General features: G+C 43.5%; 1 protein-coding gene across 3 annotated transcripts; it reads left to right on the top strand.

Annotated features, from left to right (window-relative positions):
• The first annotated feature begins 674 nt into the window (after positions 1 to 674).
• On the top strand, positions 675 to 23,376 carry LOC147441877 (aldehyde dehydrogenase family 3 member H1-like). Of its 3 annotated transcripts, none has more exons than XR_015190160.1 (11): positions 675 to 1,116; positions 2,813 to 2,881; positions 3,079 to 3,175; positions 19,391 to 19,597; positions 19,694 to 19,809; positions 19,883 to 19,987; positions 20,062 to 20,234; positions 20,521 to 20,611; positions 22,332 to 22,481; positions 22,592 to 22,847; positions 22,940 to 23,376. XR_015190160.1 is itself a non-coding variant. In XM_086528273.1 (11 exons), the coding sequence occupies exons 1-11, from the start codon at positions 766 to 768 to the stop codon at positions 22,989 to 22,991; spliced, it is 1,644 nt and encodes a 547-aa protein (XP_086384399.1). In that variant the 5' UTR covers positions 680 to 765; the 3' UTR covers positions 22,992 to 23,376. The 3 variants fall into 3 exon arrangements, 2 of the variants coding, with proteins under 2 accessions (XP_086384401.1, XP_086384399.1); XM_086528273.1 differs by having other exon boundaries at positions 680 to 1,116; positions 22,615 to 22,847; XM_086528275.1 differs by lacking the exon at positions 22,592 to 22,847.
• The last annotated feature ends 209 nt before the right edge of the window (positions 23,377 to 23,585 follow it).

Consider the following 23,585-nt stretch of genomic DNA (forward strand, 5'->3'; position numbering starts at 1 on the left):
AAATCTCAAAATTTGTAGGGGAGATTACACTAAACCTAAGTTTTTTTGAACAGTGCCAGTGAAGTTTGTACTCACTTTTATTCAATCTAGTTATCAATACTCTACAACAATCTCTATCGAGTAATTAAGTGGCGACTATCACGTTAATGACATGAATGATTCTCTATTTTATCCTCCCTAATCTCTATACGAAAAGTATTTTTTGGGCCTTGATTTCTATGGTGAAGCTAATGATTTTCAATTGGGACATGTACCAAATTTGAACTTGGGCCGAAAGCTTACACATTGAAATTTTAGAGTTAAATTGACTATATTCGATCGAAGATCTTCATGTGAATTCCTATTATTTTTTTCAAGTTTGTAAAATTTTAATTATAAAAAATACCAAATAAGCGCTTTTGAATTAAGCAGGAAGCAAAAGATTATATCGACTTACTCAAGGAAGGGGTAAAAGTGATAAATAGAGGGGGAAAGTTTATAACCAAGCGCACACCATAGATAGAGATTACATGTTATAGATTTTGGCCTGAAGGCGAGTCACAAAGGCCTTGCCTTCTTCAAACTTCCAACTTCCTGGCTAACTAACTCATGAACTCTTAGGGGGCCATTTCAATTTTTTTTGGTTCATGTGGTCTTTTTCTTGTTGACTGAAATTCTTTGCTTTCGGCATTTATGGCAGTTGGGTACAGGCGATTTACGAACGAAGCCGTGCTGTGTCAGCCGGGACGAGCCTTGTGTCGAGTGTCCGTAGAGCTTTACTACCCCATGTGTGCATGTGTGTTTGTTCGCGTTGTTTGTGAGAGAGAGAAAGAAGAAGAAGGAGAAGGATTTAACGTTGTAGGAACAATCCCGAGAGAGAGAGAGAGAGAGAGAGAGAGAGAGAGAGAGATGGAGATGGAGTGGTGCGCAGCTGGAGAGGAAGCAAGAGGAGGGGATATCCAGAATGTGGCATCAGAGCTGCGCCGCACATTCATCTCGGGCATCACACGCAGCTTGGAATGGCGGAAGGCACAGTTGAAGGCGCTCCTATGTCTGCTATGCGAGCGTGAAGCAGAGCTCTGTCATGCTCTTGCTCTCGACCTTGGCAAGTCGGCCCATGAATCCATGATCTCTGAGGTATACTTCTGTCATTTGGATCTTTTGCAATGATTGGTAGTAGCAGCTTTGTCAGGAGAACTGCAGGTTTCTTGCATTGCTTCTATTTGCTCGGAAGTTGGCAATTGCTGTATATGCACTCCATGCACAAGAATATTGGTCTCTAAAGAACCAGACTCTTAGCAGATGCATTGCCGCTTTTGAATTGGGATTGTTGCTACCGACTTACTACTTGGCCAAAACTTGCTCATCTGACTCTGTAGAACTCCTTCTGGCAGAGGTTTTATACCGCTCCTGCTCCCCGCTTCTTATGCATTCCACAACCATGTGACCCTTAGAATATTTTGAAAATTCAAAAGTCCACAGGACATGGAAAACAATTTCTTGCTTCTCGCACACTTTTATAAAAAATTTTCCCCATTAAGCTTCTCCCATTCACAGTCCATAATTTCCATCAAAGGGCAATTGAAATCAAACAGAGCTATTACTGTGTAAAGTTTTAACTCTTCAATCTTCTTAGCCAAAGTTTTAAGTTTTCTTTTTCGAGCGGTGTAAACCCTTGATATTCATTGGGCTTGCCAGAACAAAGGTTTTCTTTCTTGTATTTCCTCTTTCATATGAAACAGCAAGCGTTATTGACAGAGAAACCGAGGGTGGAGACTACTTTTGGCTTCTTAAAACAAGCCTTAGGGAAGAAACCTCGAAGGTTGTGAATCTTCTATTCATCATTTTTCTTTAGTCTAGCTTGAGTAAACAACATTTTCCTAAACATTGACACCTTCCCTTAAAGGCTTCTCAAAATAGGAAATTGAAAGTCTTGATCTTTGTAAGTTTACACGTTTTCCCAAAATTTACAAGAGCACTTTATTCCTTCTCTCTTTGCTCACATCTAGAGTTTTTGAACTTCCACAGAGCAGAATTAAAAGCTAAGACACTTTTCCAGGGGGTTTGGAATTCTTGACATGCCTATGTGATCTATCAAGATCACCTTGTTTTTGCTCGCTTCTCTCTTCTCTCATGCTTTCTTTCACCTTCTTTGGATAAATGTGGATGTGGGAATCTACTTGCTGTTATTTTGGTTTTCCATGATATTGGATAGGATGCCCTCCCGTGTGAAAAGCTGTGAAGATTGTTTGAATTTCTGTGAAAACAACAATGTTTTAGTGGTTATTGATGTGAAAGGAGTTGATTATCCAGAACAATATCCGGGCTGTGACATAGCCCAGCTGGGAGGCAGCTTAGCGACTCCAGTAATGGTAATTTTGAAGGGCACATTGTGCTGGAATTATTCCTTTCTCCTTGTCTTTGGCACTTTCTATAAAGTAATGGTGGGGTTCTCACAATTGAAACAAAATAACCAGCAAAGCTAGAAAAATTATCAGTTTACACCTGGTCTTTTGAGTATTAATAGCCTCTCAAGTGATGCACAAGTATGTTTGCAATTGGAGTCAGTTTAGAAAAATATATTTTCTGTATGAGATAAGAATATTTTTCGCATCTCCAGTGAACAGGGAAAAATATATGTAGTTTCCATATGCCATTGGAGCCAATGTTATTTAGGCATTGGAGTCAAGAACATGCATCAGACTGTTTACAAAGCCCGTATTCTTGACCTTTTTTCATTAGTGTCGAAGTCTTTTTTTTCAGAATGTTACATGAATGTAGCTTTCATTTTTTCTATCTTCTTCACGTCTAAATCCTCCTTTGGATTGTGCAGATTGTGTACCTTCGAAATAGCTGCAAGCTGGCAAAGAAGAAAGTAAAGAAGTGGGCTACACTTAAGAAGGTTTGCTCGTAAAATTTGTGGAATAGAGTAGTGGTAGTGCTCTACCATTTTGGATGATGGAGGTGATTTCAATTTGAAACTCATACACTGCAGTGCGTCCATGTGACTGAAGTGAGGCAAGCAAAAGTGATCGATGACGAGGGTTGTAGCAATAAGTGAGGTCTTTCTAAGTTGGCTACATGGTTAATTTTTGACAGGTTCCTATTCCGATAGTTGCTTTCCCAACATCTGCAGCTGTAGTACCAGAGCCTTTTGGTGTAGTTCTTGTCATATCTCCTTGGAACTTTCCACTTGGTTTGTCACTCTCTGGTTTTAACTTTGGGAGAAGAAACAGAAAATGTTTTTGACTGTGTTATATTCTGAACTGCATCATGCTAGTACAGTTTGACCTGTGAAAATAAATGTCATAATTGTCATGTTTGAGTGAGTAACACAATTATGCCATGTTATTCAGGTTGGCCAGTTGTATAGCACTCTTATCCTGAACTGTGTGGAATAGTAAGTTGTAAATTCACATGCATTTCTTAGGAGTCACAGAAAAAGATGGATGGGGATCCTATCTCCTTTGGAAAGGCAGCCGACACACCTTCGGGAAATGACACGATCAACCTCCTCAAAACAATGTGATTAGCTGGGACAACTCTGTCAGGTGAATACCTGTTTCGATTAGGTCCCTAGCCTAGTGAGAGGTCCCCTAGGTAGTGGAAAGTGAGAATGTATGTGAGATACGAAATCGAGCGATCAAGATGGGACCATGGACAAGATCGTCTTGTGCAATGATAAGGAACCTTAAGGGGTGGCCTATAACCTCGAGAGGATGAGACACTTTGGCTAGAGAGAGAGAGAGAGAGAGAGAGAGAGAGAGAGAGAGAGAGAGAGAGAGAGAGAGAGAGAGAGAGAGAGAGAGTTTTGAATGAACTCAAGAGAGAGATGGCTCACAACAATATGCCAAAATGGGGGGCATCCCCTCTCCCTATATAGGGACCCAACACAAATGCCCGACTCAATCTTTAAAACCCCATGACCCATAGAATAGGGAAAATGGGAAAAAAGGGCAAAAATAGGTGTTGCTAAATCAACTTTATCTGAAGAAAATATAATTCTAAATGAATTACTTGATTTATAAATGAAAGGTTTTTCTCGCTTGAGACATCTTAGTACAGATATTTCTAGTGTGTCATTCAGAGTAATGACGGAAGCAGTGTGAATGGGAATATATGCAGGGCCACCAAGAACGAGTACTTCTCATGCGTTACATTGGATGGGTTACAGCATCGAGAAGAAGTACTTGACCATCCGGAATGGACATCTCTGATAAGTCACGGGATGGGTGACATAGAGCATCGCGAAGTCAGAAGGAGTTATTCCGTAAGTTCGATGAGAAAGGACTAAGTGAGGGGTATTCTTGATGTGTCACATGGTGGGTTACGAGAGCATTGGAAAGAGAATATTCCATAGTCAGGAGGAATTTCAAACCGAGTTATAATTGTGCACAAGAGATGAGGCAAGCACTTGAATGAAGATGGGTTTAGGGGAAACTTTGAGAAAATGTAGTTGCTTTGTGAAAAAGCGAGTTTTTTTCGGGAAAGCAGATGCTTTTTTGTAAAGGAGTTCATGTTCGCATTGCATATGTGCATGAGATTGCATCCAGGGATGCCTGGGTTGTAATTGTATAAGCATGGTTTTCAGCTTATAAGTTTTTGTTGAGTTTTTAGCAGGTTCAGACCATTTTATTAAGTGCTCGGCTGGCCACTTGATAAGTGGGCAGCTTGTAGATAAAAAAAGTAGCAAAGACCAAGCACCCCCCCCCCCTCTCTCTCTTTTTAGTAGAAGGAAAAGCTCTCTCTCTCTCTCTCTCTCTCTCTCTCTCTCTCTCTCTCTAATTTTGGCTCCCCCTCTGCCCTATTTCTACCAGGAAGACCCCCTCTAATCCTGTTGGCTGCCAGAGGCTATAAAAGCACTCTTTCTCTTTCACTCTCAGGCATCAAAAAAGCCAGCGCTAGAGTTCAATCCATGCTGTTGTAGATTTCAACCAAGACGATGACGTCGCCGAGGTAAGAAAGCAAGGCACTAGTGTTTCCCCCATGTTGTTGCAAATCGTAGCTGCCACGATGATGTTGCCGACGATTCCTATCGCCGCCCCAATTGCTCAAGATGTCGCTAGGACCAAGTAGGCAAGTTCCATTGCAAAGACGTCCATCTTCACCTCTCATTCGACATTGCTCTTGCTAATCTTCCCGCGTAGGGACATCATAGCCGGTAACCTTCATGGGCATCAGCGTTTGCAGATCCAACCATTCGCTCTACAAACATCCATCCCTGTTCACACCATCCGGGTTGGGGCAGCAAAGGCTAGCCGGTAACCAACAAGGGCTTTGTTGATCCAAGAGGCAGTCCATTGTTTGCGAGTAGATGCATCATCACCATCCTTGTGTTTTGGACATTTCCACATCACCCTTGGGAGCCTCTCTCAAAAGTCGCCGTGGAGGACATCATCTAGAAGGAACTTCATCTGAGACCATCTTATGGCGTGCATGGAGTTCGGTACCAATACCTCACCTTAAGCAGGAGGGGATGTCATGCCTTGCCGCATCTAGTGCTCCTATTGCTGCCCATCATCGGCATCGTCGAGATTTGCATTTTCAGCCCTTCATTCCTCTCACATCGGGAGCACAATTCAGTCCTAGATCTACCCCTTGGTGGCCATCCACAATCCCACATCAAGAAAGATCCAAAGGTGCATTAAATGAGCCCGAGAGGTGCCTTGTCTTGAGGAGTTACCGCGGCCACATTCCCCATTGGAGTCAGAAGAGTCTGCACTTGAGGTATTGCATGTGTGTACATTCCATTTATGCAATCTAAAGCAAGTGGCCATCCACAATCCCACATCAAGAAGGATCCAAAGGTGCATCAAATGAGCCTGAGAGGTGCCTTGTCTTGAGGAGTTAGCGCAGCGACATTCCCCATTGGAGTCAGTAGAGTCTGCACTTGAGGTATTGTATGTGTGTACATTCCCTTTACGCAATCTAAAGCAAATATCACATCGGCAACGGTGTGGGGAGCCCTTGAGAGGGTGGGTTGGGACCCCATCGGGTGTCATTCTCCTCTTCTCTCTCTCTCTCTCTCTCTCTGTGTCACAAAGTGATGACGTGGTATGTCCATCGGGACGAGGCCCAATGGAAACTGACCAATTTACAGTTATAAGTTGTTCCCATGGGACCCTGGGGACATGAGACATGAAAATCAAGGAATTTATGTGGAGGTTGCTGACGTAGGAGGCCTTACCGACACCCGCAAAGAGCATTGACTGCCGGCGTGGTAGGATGTACGGACGCCTGCGATTTGTGTCGGATTTTGCTCCGGGCCGTGTCATCTCTCTCCTTAATTGTGATAAGTTTTGTTAAGTGATTTTAAGTATCTCGTGTGTCGTGCCAAATTCCCGACTTGGGGTGTCCAAGTTTGTTACAGTGGTATCAGAGCAAGGTTTCTATCCTGGAACCTGTGGGTTATGGTACCACCACGCTTCTGAAAGCCCTTGGTTCTGGCTATTTCCGCGATCCATCATAGAAGCTTCAATGATATGGTAGATCAGTACGCCACTGATCTTGATTCTGCCGACATCTTTCATCAGTTGCAGAGCGTGGAGACAGTTGCAGGCTATTCCATACGGGACAACTATTTGGTGTGGAAAATGATGTTGTGTGTTACATAGCCTTTGATTGTTTTGCTCATCCTCGCAGGCCTTGTGCCGGTTCAACTCGGACAGCCAGTGTTTTCAGTTTTCAGCCCATTCCATCCCCGGAGACATCATGGATCTGTTTACGTTACCTTCCTTGCTGCCTGGACCTTTGGCAGCCCATTGAGCCTCCTCCCGGCCGTTACCCCGCCGCATTGAGTGCTCCCATTGCTGTCCATTATTGGCTCCATCATCGTGTGCATTTTCAGCCGTGCTTCACGCGTCAGATTGGCTATGTTTTTGCAGCTAGATTTGGGTTTTTGCAGTCAAATTTTATGTCACGTGCACATCTAACCCTATGTGCATGTGGACAAGCTACTTCATGGCAAGGGTTCAGTTAGCTTAGGAAGTGTTGTGGCACCTTTGTGAGTCTGTTCGTAGACCGTGCATGTCCAGACACTTAGAGTAGTTGCATTTCCTTTGGTTGCACACAACATGATCATGAGATTACAGTCAGTACCCATTAGGAGCATTTTATAGTGCATAGAACCCATTTTCCCTATTTTAGCCTTTTTTCACTTATTATTATTAAGTGACTTTGTTGGGAAACTGGGTAGGGCAATTATGGTATGTCAATATATAAGAAAAGCTAGCACTAGCACTTTCTTGCAGAAGAGGCAGCAGGAGTCCACAACTCACAAGCACCTTCTCAGCAAGATCGGAAGGAGGCCTAGCATTTCCAGCCAACAGCAGAGCAAGACGAATGATTTGGCATCAGATTGAGCCTAGCGTTTTTAGCAGATGCACATCACCCTTGGCGTTTTTGCGACAGTAGACCATGCCTAGTGTTTTTGCAAATTGCAGCCCAAGCTAGTGATTTGCATATTCCCGGCGACAGATCAGCATAGAACATCAGCGTTTTGCATTTTCAGCACTTACACTCCGTACCCCAGGCCCCAAACCTCGCAGATCTCACCTTCCCGCAGCAGATCCTCGCCGCACGGTCATATCAGCCAGCGTTTGCAGATTCAGCCCGCTATTCGCAGATTTCAGCATCTGCGTTTGCAACGCATCGCTGTCGTGTCGTCGTCGCCGCCGTCATCACCGACAGAGTCAGAATTCAGCAGATACAAGATTTGCAGATTTCAGCCCTTAGCGTTTTCAGATTTCAGCCCGTCTCGTCATTGTCCTCATCGTCGTCGACATCGTCGGCAAGACCAGTGCATTTAGATCATTGTATGCGATTTGTGCAATCAATAGCATAGACCTCTCTCGCCATATAGAGTGGGGCCCTTGGAGGAGGTTTTGACAACTTTTCTGGTGTCATTCTTCTCTCTCTATCTCTTAGTCTCAACACCTTCATTCATAGTGTTTATCCACTTCGTTTGTGATCATTTGCACTCTCTCATTAAAGGAACGGAAGGCTCCCCCTTCCGTAAGTAAAAGGAACCCTTGAGAGTAGTTCGGAGCACTCATCTTGAGCAGAGTTCAACTTTCCCTTCTGTTGCACCTTACATTGGTATCAGAGCTTTGGCAGTGTTTCTGTATCACTCAAGGAAAGAACTACATTTTTTTTTTTCTTGTTGCAGTCGTACGTAACCCAAGTCCACTTGGGAGTGTCGATTCCTAATCGTGTTGTTGAAGAGTGACAGGTAACCCAAGAAAGAAGGGCTTGTCCGGCCTCCCCTTGTTCCTCTTTTCACTCATTAAGAGTGGATCGTGCACTTAGCAGCCGGCCAATCGACGTGAGGTGGGAAAAAGCAACCTTGGTGTGAGCGCAAGGCCGCAAAGGGGTGTGCCCGCAGGGAAGAGTAGAGCTCCGGTAATAGAAGAGCCTTCTCTAACATAGATTGCAAGCTAAAGAAGAACCTTAAGAATCTCATGAACTCAAGCACTCAAGAACCATAAGAACCCAAGTTCCTCGTGAACTTAAGAACCCAAGATCTCAATGTATTGACATCACCCAAAGCGGAATGGATACTTCGCATGGAGGTGATGAGCATGGGAGTGCAAAGAAGAATTCTCTCCACCAGGAGGTTTTTCCGACCCTCCCCCTTCACCATCTACGGCAAGGATTGCACCAAATCCTATGGAGGCTTTGGTCAAAACGATGATGGACATGATCTTACAACAAGAAGCGCAACCCGCCACCTTGGAGCGCGAGCGCGAAGAAAGAAAGGCAGAATTGGAACGCGAGATTGAAGAAAGACGGTTAGCCTTGGAGCGTGAGCAAGCGCGCTTGGCAGCAGAAGACAAAAGGGTAGCCTTGGAGCGTGAGCGTGAGCAAGCGCGCTTGTCGGCTGAAGATAGACGAGCGGCCTTGGAGTTAGAGCGTGAGGTGGAGAGAGACCAACGCATGCAAGAGTTGGTCCTACAGGTACTCACCTCGAAACTCGAGCCGATCAAAGATGTTGGTGGTTCTTCCAGTGGTGCAAGCCGAGATTCGGACTCCAACAACTCCGTCACCGAGAAGTTGACATTCAGTAAGTACGACGTAAGGTGGATGCTAATGCTATTCATTCTTGGTTGCATCAATTTAATTCTTACTTTGCAACAATTAAGAAGACAATGAATATCAAAGTTTTGAGGGAAGCCATGTATCTTGTCGGTGATGCCATTAATTGGTATCAAGTATGGCAAGAGGAGCAATTGGCCGCGCACCTAGAGGAAGCAAAGGTAGGCATACCCCTTTCTTTCAGTTGGGCCAACTTTCAAAATAAGCTCAAGTTGCGGTTCTTGTTGGGGTATAAAGCCCAATGTGGTCGCCCAGGTAAGTGGGCGGGCCGCCAGAAACTCACTATGCTCTACACATTACAGTAGAGCGAGTTCACCATATCGTCGTGCTCTTCTTCTCGCACTCTCTCTCGCGTTGCACTTCCGCTCGTACTCCTTCAACTGGTAACAGAGCTCAGATCGAGGCTCGGGGCAGCACTGCAGGAGGCTAGAGTCACCAGCTCAGATTGGAGTGAAATTCGACAGGCGAAAACACGGCCCCAAATCCTGTGGGAGAGCCCGAAGGGATTGGTGTTCTCAGAATTTCATTCTGAGGTCATCTCGGCCACCGTTCGGCTTCGACAAAGATCTACGCAGGCCATTTTCGTATACGTGGTCTCGACTGGTGCAGATCTGACTCTGCAAATTTGGGGTTTTCGGCCTACGACTGCAGGTGTTGAGGATATCGACACTCCCAGAGTGTTGATTTGTGGCTGTCTACACATCGAAGGACGGCTCACAGTTCTTGGAGGCGTCACATACGACACGGGTGCATCTACACACAGACTGTAGGCGACATCCCCTAGTTCATCAGGTAGCTTGTGTTTGCTGCTTGATATTCCAGATTTCATCCTGACATTGCAGGTACTTCCACATGGGATGTATTGTCAGAGATGATGTATGTCTGTTGAGGGTTTGTTGGCTGTGAGTCACGCAGCAAACAACCGCCGCAGCGGTTACAGCATACAGTGGGAAATTTGTGGATGTATGACTTTGTGGAAAGTCTATGTACTGTCAGATTTACTGCAGCCTTTGTTGAGGGTCGAGTGAGGTTTTATTGAGCTGGGGGATTCTCGAATGTTGAGATTCTTTCGGTGATACAGGTCTTGGAGCGATCCCTCGAGCACCCTTAGATAGGCAGCTAGGATGTATTGACTCAGAGTTAGACAGTTGCGATTGCATCTTTGCTTTACTGCTGTTGAGGCATTGTCACAGTCTATGCTTACAGGACAGTGACAGGACAGTAAGAGACAATACAGGTGCAGGACAGGTTTACCCGCAGCTTACAGTGTCAGAGAGACAGTGTTTTTTGAGCTGTTTTTGGTCTGTTTTTTGAGTACACCAAAGCCATTTTACAAAGGAGACTGCCGAAATTTATGCAGAATCTGAAGCTATCTTGGTTCATTTGACAGGTTGATATTGGTTCAGAGGTCAGTTTACAGGGGAAATTTTGCCGAATTTTTCCCAGGAAAGTAAACCACTGTGAAGCGTAGCTATGGCTGGATCACAGGACACTGCTCTTTACAATATCAAGAAGCTGGATGGAACTAATTTCCCATTGTGGAAGAAGCAGATTTGGCACGTGTTGGTACAAAAGAAGCAGATAAAACCTATAATGCTCAAGGGGATAAAACCAGAAGATATGGACGAAGATGAATGGAGCGAAATGGATGAATTGGCACTTTCTACCATTATGTTGACTTTGGCAGAAAGCGTTTACTTCAATGTAGCAGACGAGATGTCGGCTTATCAAGCATGGTTAAAGCTGAGTGATCTTTATGAGAAGCAGAGTGCAGCTTCACAGGTATACTGGCTTAAGAAGCTTGTTGACTTGAAGATGAAAGAAGGGACACCTATGTCCAATCATCTGAATGAATTCAACACAATCTATAGTCTGTTGTCAGCTCAAGGTGTCAAGTTTGATGAACCTGTTAGAGCTATGTTCCTGTTGATCACATTGCCGGAAAGTTGGGACACTTTTCGCACAGCTTTGAGTAATTCTGCACCTCCAGATGGTTTGAACATAGCAGGTGTAGAAGGAAGTCTGCTTACTGAAGAAACCAATAGAAAGACAATGGACAAAGGCAAAGGAACAACCTTAGTTGTCAGGGGAAGGACCAAAGAAAAGTACAAAGGTGGAAAGAGGAATCAGTCTCGTAGCAAGTCCCGCAGTGCTAAAGGGAAGAGTGACATAGAATGCTACCATTGTGGCAAGAAGGGTCACATGAAAAGAGAGTGCAGAGAATGGAAAGCAGAAAAAGGAAAAGAGAAGGCTGAAGACCATGGTGAGAAGAACAAGTCCTCAGTGAAGATTCAAGAAATAAATGTGACAAACATTGTTGCAGAGGATGACAGTCTAGTGTCAAGAGACATCTACTTCTCGAAGAATACAATGGACTCAGCTCTTCTTACAGCATCTGATGGAAATGCACTGAGTGACTGGATTATAGACTTAGGGGCATCACTTCATGTGTTTCCAAACAAGGAGTGGTTTACCTCTTATGTGACCACTAAAGATCATGTTCGGCTAGGCAATGGGCAGACATGTGAGATCTTAGGTGTTGGAGATGTTCAATTGAAGTTTCAGAATGGCTCTTCTTTCACGCTGAAGAATGTGAGACATGTTCCCGCAATTACAAAGAGCTTGATCAGCACAGGTTTACTTGATGATGCTGGCTACGTCACCACTTTTGGACAGAACATGTGGAAGATATCCAAGGGTTCTATGACAGTAGCACATGGAGTAAAGTCTGGAGGACTTTACATGATTTATGTATCAAATGTCTCTAAAAATGTAATCAATGTAACCGAGCAGCCGAACGTTTCTTTGTGGCATAGCCGGTTAGGACATATGTCCAAGAAGGGAATGGAAATCTTGTCTCGTTCTGGTTATTTGCCTGGCTTTTCATTTAATGATTTTGAATTCTGTGAACATTGTCTGTATGGTAAGCAAACACAACAGCCACATAAGCATAGAAGCAGTAGAAGAGATACACAATTGGCACTTGTTCATAGTGATTTGTGTGGACCTATGCCTAACCTATCTCTAGGGGAAGCTTCTTACTTTATGACATTTATAGATGATTACTCGAGGAAAGTATGGGTTTACTTTCTCAAGCACAAGGATGAAGCATTTAGTGTTTTCAAAACGTTTGTGACACTTGTGGAGAATCAGAGTGGCAAGAAGCTTAAATGCTTACGCGCTGACAATGGTGGAGAGTATGTTTCAAAGGCCTTTCAGGACTTTTGTGAGTCAAAAGGTATAAAACGTGAACTTACTGCTCCTTACAATCCTCCTCAAAATGGTGTTGCTGAGAGGATGAATAGGACCATACAAGAGAAGGTCAGAAGTATGTTGTCTAATGCACGGCTGCCAAATGGGTTTTGGGCTGAAGCTGTATCAACCGTTGTTCATCTTGTAAATAGATCTCCTAGCAAGGTTTTGCAGAAGGATTCAGTGCCAGAGATGGTATGGTCAGGCAAAATGCCCTCATACAAGCATCTCAGAGTCTTTGGCTGTGAGGCATATACTCACGTTCCAAAGGAATTTAGGAACAAACTTGAGCCAAAGAGTAGAAAGTGCATCTTTCTAGGCTATGGTAATTCTGGTGAGATGGGGTACAGACTTTGGGATCCCGAATCCAGAAAGGTTGTCCGCAGCAATGATGTTCACTTTAATGAATCCAAATATCATTCTAAACCAGAGAGGGTTGAGGAGATTAGAAGAGTTGTCTTCCAAGAAGATGGACCTGCACGTGCAAGACAATGTCAGGGCTCAAGAGGAGCAAGGACAAAATAGAGTGGAACCACAGGTTGTGGCTGAGCCTGAGCCACCTATTGTGCGTAGATCTGGACGTGTCACGCGACCTCCTGATAGGTTTGTTCCATCTATGAATTATGTCATGTTGACTGATTGCAATGAGCCTTCATGTTACAAGGAAGCAGTGCAATTGAAGGACTCCGAGAATTGGCAATTGGCCATGCAGTCAGAGATGACAGCTCTGCATAAAAACCAGACATGGAAGCTAGTTAAATTACCACGGGGCAAAAAGGCTCTACCCTGTAAATGGGTTTACAGGTATAAGATCACCGCTCATGATAGTCAACCAAAGTACAAAGCAAGGCTTGTTGCCAAGGGCTTTAAGCAAGAACAAGGCATTGACTTTGATGAAGTCTTTTCTTTGGTGGTCAAGATGACTACATTGAGATGCTTTCTTGCATTGGTTGCCATATTAGATTTGGTGTTGCACCAAATGGATGTCAAGACAACGTTCTTGCATGGTGATTTAGATGTGGAAATTTACATGCAGCAGCGAGAAGGGTTTGTTGAGAAAGGCAAGGAAGATTGGGTATGCCAGTTGTTAAAGAGTCTTTATGGCTTAAAACAATCACCGAGGGCATGGTACCATAAATTCCACAAGTTTATGCTTTCTCAAGGCCACAAACGTAGTGAGTTCGATCACTGTCTATATACAAAGAAGGCTAAGGATGGTAGTTGGCTGATCCTTATTTTGTATGTGGATGACATGTTGATTGCTGGCAAGCACTTGGAAGAAATTTCAGCTTTGAAGTCAAAGATGGCAAAATCGTTTGACATGAAAGACATGGGTGAGGCAAGTCATATACTTGGTATGCGCATTGAGAGAGACAGATCAAAGAAGTTGATTTGGTTATGCTACTCGCCCAGATAGTGCATTTGCAGTGGGAGTAGTAAGTCGATACATGTCAAACCCAGGCAAGAAACATTGGGAGGCAGTGAAAGGAATATTGAGATACCTGAAAGCTACAAAGAGTATGCGTATATGCTATGGGAGTCAGGAGCTAAGTGTGAAGGGTTTTATAGACTCAGATTATGCAGGCGACTTAGACAACCGAAGGTCTACGTCAGGGTATGTCTTTACATTGGCTGGTGGAGCAGTATCATGGCGTTCTAGATTACAAGATTGTGTTACTCAGTCTACTACAGAGGCTGAATATGTTGCAACATCAGAGGCATGCAAAGAATCAATTTGGCTTAATCGACTAGTAACAAATTTGGGAATCAAAGAAGAGATGCCTGTGCTATATTGTGATAGTCAAAGTGCTATACAATTGGCTCGCAATCCAGTTTATCACTCAAAGACGAAGCATGTGGATGTGAAGTATCATTTCATCAGGGAAATGCTCGAGGATAAGCAACTTCAGCTTGTCAAAGTTCACACCATAGAAAATCCTGCTGATCTACTTACAAAAGAACTTCCCTCAGAGAGCTTTGCGCATTTTCGCAAGCAGTTAGGTATAGGGTAGTACACATCACTTCTCTACATCTCTTGTATATTAGCTTGTATAGTAGCTTCTTTCACACTTAAAGTACCACATTGGACTGTAAGTGGGAGGTTGTTGGGGTATAAAGCCCAATGTGGTCGCCCAGGTAAGTGGGCGGGCCGCCAGGTATGTACACATATTCTTTTGTAAAAACCTAATAAGAACTCACTATGCTCTACACATTACAGTAGAGCGAGTTCACCATATCGTCGTGCTCTTCTTCTCGCACTCTCTCTCGCGTTGCGCTTCTGCTCGTAGGGGTATAAAGCCCAATGTGGTCGCCCAGGTAAGTGGGCGGGCCGCCAGGTATGTACACATATTCTTTTGTAAACACCTAATAAGAACTCACTATGCTCTACACATTACAGTAGAGCGAGTTCACCATATCGTCGTGCTCTTCTTCTCGCACTCTCTCTCGCGTTGCACTTCCGCTCGTACTCCTTCAGTTCTTGCCACCTCAGTATCTAGCGCGGTTAAAAGAAGATTGACGCAATCTTAAGCAGAATGGTACTCTAGTCATGTCTTTTTCTAACCGTGTTTTGCAGCCTGGCACCCAATTACGCAAATCGGATGCGAAGCGCGAAGAGCCTTTTATGTTCGGGTTGGACGACTATATCAGGTTTGATGTCGAAGTCCTGGACCCCGTAGATCTCAACAAGGCGGTAGCTGAGTGTCTTGATGTGTTGTTCATTGTTCAACAAGCGTCCTTCCGCAGAAAATTTGTAGTATCTCCTCTCTTAGGAGGATGTGATATGCTTTTAGGCATTCAATGGTTTCGTGAGCATAACCCTCTCATTGATTGGGTAGCCAATACTTTCACTTTCAATGCCAAAAGTGACTCTCCCATTGTCATTCGTGGGGAGGAAGTTGTTCATTCTTCATCTCTCATTTCTAATGTGCAGGCGAAGCTTGAAAAGAATCAGGAGAAGGAGACCCTCTCAGTCTTTTCTTCTCCAAAACACAACACACATGATTTGTATGATACAGATGTGATTATTCACAAGGATGATGATTTGCATGATAAAGATGTGATTGTTCATACGGATGATGGTTTAGTTGATGCTTTTTCTTGTGAATCTAACCTCGTTTTAGATACAATCAATCACAAAGAACCGATCTTGGCTCTCTAGCCGAGGTCCAAGGAAACCACTCAGGAAGTATTATGTGTGATTAGTCAGCACGCATTGTTCGAGTGTTTCATCCGTGACGGTTTCTTGTATTTTTGTCACTTTTCATAGGCATGCTGCTGTATTGTACGATGCACATGATTCACTCATGGATGAGCACGGATGTATGCGGGACTCTCTTGAAAAGAAGAAAAGTTTGCATTCACGGAATTCACATTCCATTTTCTTCCTTGGCATGACATAGTATCCGAAAGAGCATAAGGAAGATTGACAATCAAGCAACGGCATGTCCATTGTGATTTGCCACAATTGATAGATTTAGATTAGCAAGACAAGTTTCAATTCCATTTTTTGCGTGTGTTTGATGAACGGTTTGGTACTCTGTCTCTTTGTTTATCTACATTGCATGCAATCTTTAAAGAAGACTAGAATTTTTCCAGTCACTTTACATGGAATGGGTATGTTTATGTTTTTGTGTTGGAAGTGGTTTCAGGAATTTTCCTCCTCCGAGATTCTTGAAGAAGGTAGATCCATGACTATAATAGCTGACGTTGGAGCTTTGACGCAGCCACAGATGACTGTGTTGCTTTCGGCACGGCCCAAAGAAGCAAGCAATGCAGACCTTTATGAAGTTCAAGTATCGCACCACCCACACATCAGAGTGGGCCAGTGAAGAGTCCTTCTCAGGATTCATCCAGATGCTATTGGCGATCTCCCTCGACGCCATACAGGTATGAGTACCTCACTTTAAAAACGAGGGGATGTCACGTGCACATCTAACCCTATGTGCATGTGGACAAGCTACTTCATGACAAGGGTTCAGTTAGCTTAGGAAGTGTTCTGGCACCTTTGTGAGTCTGTTCGCAGAACGTGCATGTAGTCCAAGTACCCCGCAAAACCCAACACAATCAATAAAATGGTAAGACCAATGGTAAGGACCACAACACCTCTTTTTCTCAATCTTCTACTACACCTAGAGCTCAGAACTCCTCGCCTAGCAGTGATAATAAAGAAAACGCTAAAACTCAAGATACCCTTAAGTTGACGCGTGATGAAAAATCTGCTCAAGGAATAGTAGGAGGTCAATTAAATCTTGAAGAAAGAATTGAGCATGAAAAAGAATTCCACAATTTGCGTTGAGCTATTTGGACGCCACTTTTTGGCCCATTAGCTTTTAGAAGTGCAGCTTTACATGTCACTGCTTTTGAGTTTGGCCAGGGACCCTTGTAAGTGTGATGAGGGCCTCTCTTCTACTCAAATTAGCGTGGGAGCACTGAGAGAAGGAGGACCCTGGGACATTGTACTTTGCGAAGCATAATACTAAAGAATATCGAGAAGGGGCGCTAGTCTTTGGAGCCAATGTGTTTGGGTGTGGCACTACGACGTGTCGCGTCGACCCTCTCTCTCTCTCTCGTGATCTAGCTACCCCAGCTAGCTGCTTAGTTCACACCTAGTAGTTTAGGATTCCATAGTATTTTATTGTGACATTTGTCATTTCATTTTTGTCATTGTTGTCATCTTGTTACTTTGACTCTGACGTTATATCAGATCCACCACATTGTAACTTTTTGGTCTCATAGGTCACTTTGGCCTTTTGAAGACGTTAATATAACATTTCATTTCATTTCTCTCTCTCTCTCTCTCTCTCTCTCTCTATATATATATATATATATATATATTCAAGTTATTTGTAGTTTCTCACGTGTGTTGCAATAGATCTTTGGCTTGGAGTGTCCAAGTGTAGCGGGACGGGCACCACGTGCCAACAGAAAAGAGCAGAATGAATAGACTTCTAACCACTTGAAACAACTGAAGTGAAAGTGAGAGACTTCACGCGAGACACGGAGTGGCGTAGTTCCACCCCTAGAGTGCATCGGCCCCAAACTGTGAAGTCCCTTTCAGTATTCCTTTATATTGCTTCAACGAGGTATAACACTTGTGATTCTGCTTTGCATCTCCCGCAGATAGAATGCCAAAGAGTGAGCCCTTAGTACATATTTAGAGACCCTTGGCCATCCAAAAGCAGTTACGTGGAAAGTAGTAGGTTCTAAAAGCATTTGATCCCCAAAAGCTAGCGCCCTCGTGGGTTGTCCATACACAGTGCCACATCATCAACTTTTCGTAAAACGTGGGACTGTCCATACAACATGCCACGTCATCATCTTCAACGCAAGTTGGATAGTGTGTGTGTTTGCTTTATTTTTAGGCCCCTCGGCAAAGGTTCTGTAAAGTTGTTGAGGGTTAGGATTTTTAATCCTAATCCAATTTTAATTTGGGCCACTCAACGAGACAAGATGGAGGCCCAACGTTAATTACAGGTTGATATTTGTGCGAACCTTCAATCAAATGCTCAAATACGCCAAGGATCCACAATATGCAAAGTTTCTTAAGAACCACCCACTTGACGAGATCCACTCGGAATGGCAGGCGGCCATTCACGCCATTCACTCACCGTTGAAGTCGCTGATGAAACAGAAAGGTTCTAGATGCTGATGGAATCATGCTACTGATGCTTGGATCTGAGAGGCTAAGGGCTGAAATTGCAAAAGGGTAGGGTTGTTGTGTGGGATCTACATGCAGACGAGGCTATGGGCTGATCTGCTATGGCTGATGTTGAGGGTGTTGACGATGACGATGATGAAGGGCTGAAATCTGAAAACGCTGGCTGTTTTGCTGTTTGCGGGATGGAAACTGCTAATGCTAGGGCTGATCTGGTGCTGCAGGGCTGATCGGGTACTAATAGTAGGCTGATGGTGGGCAAAGATGCCATGGGTGCTGGATGTGTTGGTGAAAAACACCAACTCGTACTTGTGCTGTTGGGTAATGGTACTTGCTAAAAATGCTACTATATGTCAATTATATGGTACTTCACTCATTTAATAAATTATAACCTATTAATAAGAGCTTCTTCCTATGTAGTAAAACTACCTACGCTGGGATACTGATGCTAGACTATGCAAACACTCCCCAGTGCCTACACCTGATAGACATTGGTTGTGCTCATGTGCAATCAGAGGGTATGCAACTACTCTAAAGTGCCTGGACATACAAGTCCTGCGTACAGGCTCACAAGGGTCCCAAAACATTGGGTGTCCTAAACCCTAGCAGCAGGAGATAGCTTGTCCACATGCACATTGGATTAGATGTGCACGTGACACTATATTTGTCTGCATTTTATCTTCCTTTGCTGATTGTGTTTGCCTGTTTTGTGCTCGCAATCTTTTCTTGTATGCTTTGTATGTCCCTGCCCTTGCTGTGTGTTTGATTGAAAACGTGTTTGCCTGATTGTTCATGGTAATGAGAGGTCGTGCAAAGGAGGTGCCAAAGAGCGTGATTTTAGTTGCAGACCGCATAGATGCAGGCTGATGCAGAATAAGAAAGCTTGCCTGATGAAATTTTGTGGAGTTTTATGGAAATCTTTAAGGTTGTGTTATAGGATCTCCAATGTGTGCCCTGCTGTAATGCTTTGATAGGATGGAGAGAAGAGATGAGTTCCCCCTGCCTTTGTTGTACATTTATCTGGTGATAGCTGGTTGCCGGCACTTCGGCCTCGTGCCTTTCTTCCTCTCTTGTCCATCTCAGTGATGTTTCCTTGCATCACTGTCACCTTCCCTCTCTCTCACACTTGCGATCTAATCCTTTTTGTCTCTTTGTATCCTTGTGCATAGCGATCCCTCCTTGTGTGCACAGTAGCTCCACTTGTGACGTAGGTAGTGCATCAATCTTACTACGGTTTTGTGCGCTGCAGATTCGCGTCATCTTAGTGCACCTTCCACTGCCATTTTGACAGATAAATCAGCCCCATATAGAGTAGGAAAAGACCCTGCACTTGAAAGCATTATTTATATTTGCATTCACCACCTGAGGTTTTAGTCATGGTAAAAACGCTTGGTTATTTGTGTTTGACAGTCCTGACCTTGGACCCTGTGATTGGAGCCATATCTGCTGGAAATGCTGTTGTCCTGAAGCCCTCAGAAGTGTCTCAATCTACTTCAAAGCTGCTTGCTAAGCTCATCCCCATGTATCTAGATACAACAGCAATACGGGTTGTTGAGGGAGGAATAGCAGAAAGCACACTCTTACTTGAACAAAAATGGGACAAAATTTTTTTTACAGGTTATCATGTTTGACAAAAATTCTTTTTCTCTTTCGAGGTCTAAACTTTATTCTTGCAGGGTTGAATCGTGATAATTTCTGTTGAATATGTGGCAGGCAGCTCCAGGGTCGGCAGAGTCGTCATGTCTGCAGCTGCAAAGCACTTGACTCCTGTTGTCCTGGAGCTAGGTGGAAAGTGCCCTGTGCTTGTGGATGCTACAGCAGACCTGGATGTAAGGCAAAATGTGTTACATTGACTTATTACAAAAACGCGAATCTTGGACTCACAAAGATTTTCACTCTAAGGTAACTGCTAGAAGGTTGGCATTTGGGAAGTGGAATACTGGCTATGGACAAGCCTGCATTGCTCCAGATTACGTGCTAGCGGAAGCCTCAGTAGCGGCTCAGCTGGTGTGTAAAAACCATTGATTCCTTATAATGCTTCTGTTGGCTCTCAAGTTCTTAGGGCTAAAGTGCTAATGTAGGTGGCAAAGTTAAAAAAGGTACTGGAAAATTTTTATGGAAAGGATGCAAGATCATCCAAAGATCATTGTCGAGTGGTTAACCGGAGGCATTTAGAACGACTAAGAAGCCTTTTGGAGGAGGAGTCAGTTTGTACAACTGTAGTTCATGGTGGAGAAGTTGATGAGTCAACATTGTAAGTCTTTGTGCCAACCTTGTGTTAACATGTAAAGATTTTTACCTGCTTGTTAAAACTGGAGCTCAATCGATTCATACGTCAATATGCAGGCACATAATCACTACCTTAGAATATTCCATTTGGGATGTGAATAAGTTAAAAAAAAATCATTTGGATCTTGACAATGCGCTTCCTTTTGTGAAGGCTAACTAAAGGGGTTGTCATCTGTGTAAGATTGACAAAGCTGTGATTATTGCAAGAGTATTAACAGTGAAAAGTCTTATATATGATCTTGGCTCTTTAGGTACATGGCTCCAACAATCCTGCTGAATCCATCACTTGACTCTGCAGTAATGAAAGAGGAGATTTTTGGTCCAATTTTACCGATAGTCGAGGTCTCTCTCTCTCTCTCTCTCTCTCTCTCTCTGTTTCTAGGACAGACACTTATGGGCTACATGACATAGGCTCGAGTTCTGTACATTTTTGGTTTCTCCATGGTACATTTTATTTCTTTACTTGTGGGAAAGGATACTCATTTAAAAGAGTCATGAAAAACGTTCCCTCATTTTTGCGACATGGTAATGTTATTTTCAGTCTTTCTCCTGGTGGAACGTTCCCGACAATTAGTGGTAAATTTAGTAAAATGTGAGGCTTAAAAGCCCACTAATTGATTAGCTTGGTGACACACTATTTTGTTGTTTAACTATCTTTGCTACAATATAAACATGCTACAAAGTAAAATAGACTGACGTGGGTGTGTGTATGAGGGATGAGGGGGATGAAGCTCTACCTCTAATGGATGTGAAACTATATTTGTAAGGGGAGTACTACCATGATATGAAAAGACAAGCGAGCTCCATCCGGTACCAAATTGGGGGTGTAGTATGGCATTGCATAGCCGGGTGGGGGTGAAGATTCCTCGCAGTATAGTAGCAAGATTTGAAAAAGCCAGCTCTATCTCTGCTTCTGTTTGGTCTGCTCATGTTGTAGATGAATCTTCCGGATGGCCCCTGGTGCTATGGGGCATCTGTGGGCTTGAATGATCTTTTTCTATGTAAAGTGACCCCTCTCTGAATGTTAGTGGATGGAACTAGGGCAGCTCTCTGAAAGAAGTCCGTGAGCTGTGACTGGTGCCCTCCATTGGTGGGTGTGGGTGTCTAGAGGAGAGTCTCTCTCTGTCTTCGAGTCTCTAGTAAGAAGCGACCCAGCTATGGATCTTGTGAAAAGGGCTGTATATCGGCCCTGTATGCTTTCATATGCTAGACATTTGCATACATAGTGCTCCTCTTCCTCCACCCCACCTTAATATACCCTGCATGTCCTAAAATCTTTGTCAATATGTGCTGCCTGCCCAACCTCAAACTCTAGTCTGCGAGATGAGACTCTAAGCTGTCCAATCGCCACTCTAGCACTATGTGGCATATTTGTGTCCATAAATCTTGGCCGCTCGATGAATCCATCCTCTAGAATAGTCATAAGGTGTTCTCCTAGTCATATCAGGAGGGGGGAGTTCTTGTATTGTGTCATGAGTACAGCAAGAGGAACATCATCTCTGTCGAGATTCTAAACTGCATGAAAGTACAATAGTGTCTCGAGGAATCCTATTGGGCTGAGGAGAAGTAGGCGGTCTCTGCTGAAGAACAGCTAACCTGGGGGATCCCTGTATAGTGTCTCAGCATAGTGAATCAACAAAAACAATCTTTAACAGTTCAAAGCTTGAAATGAAACTTCTGTCTCTTCATTAATATATGAATGATTTGTTCTTTCCTCTAGGATGAACATAGTAGTATCTCATTTTAATCTTTAGCTAACTTTGTGTTTTAAGGATGCTCTCTTATGATTTTCTTGTGATTGTCAATTCAAGCATCTGTGCTGTTTTATCCTTGTGATTGTCTTTAAAGTTGAGTATGTATGTCTATTCAATGGGTATTTGGACGTTTGCTAGAAGCTGGTGTTATGGACAAGAGCCCATTGTGGATACCCTGTTTTCTGCCTGTCTGACATTCAATCCATAAAATTTACCTTTTTAATTGGGTCAATGAAAAGTAAACATCTTGACAAGCATGGATATACTTGGTTTGATTCTTTTGTCATGCCTGTTTTGTGGAGTTTTAGGTGGACAGTATGGATAGTGCAGTCGAATTTGTGAAGACTCGTCCCAGTCCGCTGGTTGTGTATATGTTCACCAAATGCAAACGTCATCAGCAAAATGCGGTGGGGACAATTCAAGCTGGCTCTGTGGTATTTAATGAGCTGGCCTTACAAGTAAGTGTCCTTGCAAGCCTTACTTTCTTCTTGGTCAAGTGGAAACTAAAGTAAGATTGAAGTGAACACTCACAGATTCAGCAAGATTACCGAACTTAATTTGGTTCTAGTTCTGTGATATGAGTGGGTGCAGTTTATGTTGGAGGGCTTACCGTTTGGTGGAGTGGGGGAGAGTGGCTTTGGCTGTTATCACGGAAAGGATTCCTTTGATGCGTTTAGCCATCCCAAGGCCATCCTAACACGAGGCTTCCTTCTTGATGTGCCATTTAGATATCCTCCCTTCACGGAGTATAAGAAAAAAGTTGTCAGAAAAGTTTTAGATTACAACAACATAGGCGCACTCCTGGCTCTACTTGGCCTGAGTCGGTGTGTACAATTGTTTATCTCGCATTGATGCTGTGTTAATACCTCAAAGTAGTTATGTTTGTGTTAAACACATGCTGGTGTTTTTTGTGCAGAGACCACAAGAGCATCTCTAATTTCGAAGCGGATGCCAGGAAGAAGAAATAACAGGGGGCTTTTGTAAGAATTCGAATGGGCCACACCAATTTACCGAGTTTTGTCGTGATATGTTCATCGGCTCTCTCAACACGGTAGGCGAATGCCACCGTCATTGAATGGGGTGTTCATAGTTTATGTCTCTATTCAGCAACCCTTCACCAAGCACCAAGTAAACGACTATTAGTGGACTATCTGAAAATTTTCTGTCGGTACATTTATACATGTAGGACACAGAAGGCTGGTGAAGAACCACTAATGCAACCTTCATACCTGCATTTTGTCAAGCATTGGTTCAAGACTTTTGTCAAGTAGACTATTGTACAGCAGAAAGCTAAAAAAAGGCAAATTTTCTTCAGAGAACCTTTTGGTCTTAAATGTGGAAAAGATTCCTCAAGTCATAGTGGTCATGTAACCACTAGTTCATACTTTTGCCTACTCTTGGAAATGCACTTAAGGGAACATTAATCGAAATATCCCTTTCGATGGTTAAAAAAATTTGTAATCCGAGAAAGCTGTAGTTTCTTTCCACATTGGGGATGGATGATGTGAAAGAGGAAAATATGTTTAGGGACCCGTCAAGTAAACCTAACATAAAATACAAGG

Source organism: Adiantum capillus-veneris, chromosome 14 (genome assembly GCF_014529385.1).
Source record: "Adiantum capillus-veneris isolate H3 chromosome 14, ASM1452938v2, whole genome shotgun sequence".
Classification (NCBI taxonomy): domain Eukaryota; kingdom Viridiplantae; phylum Streptophyta; class Polypodiopsida; order Polypodiales; family Pteridaceae; genus Adiantum; species Adiantum capillus-veneris.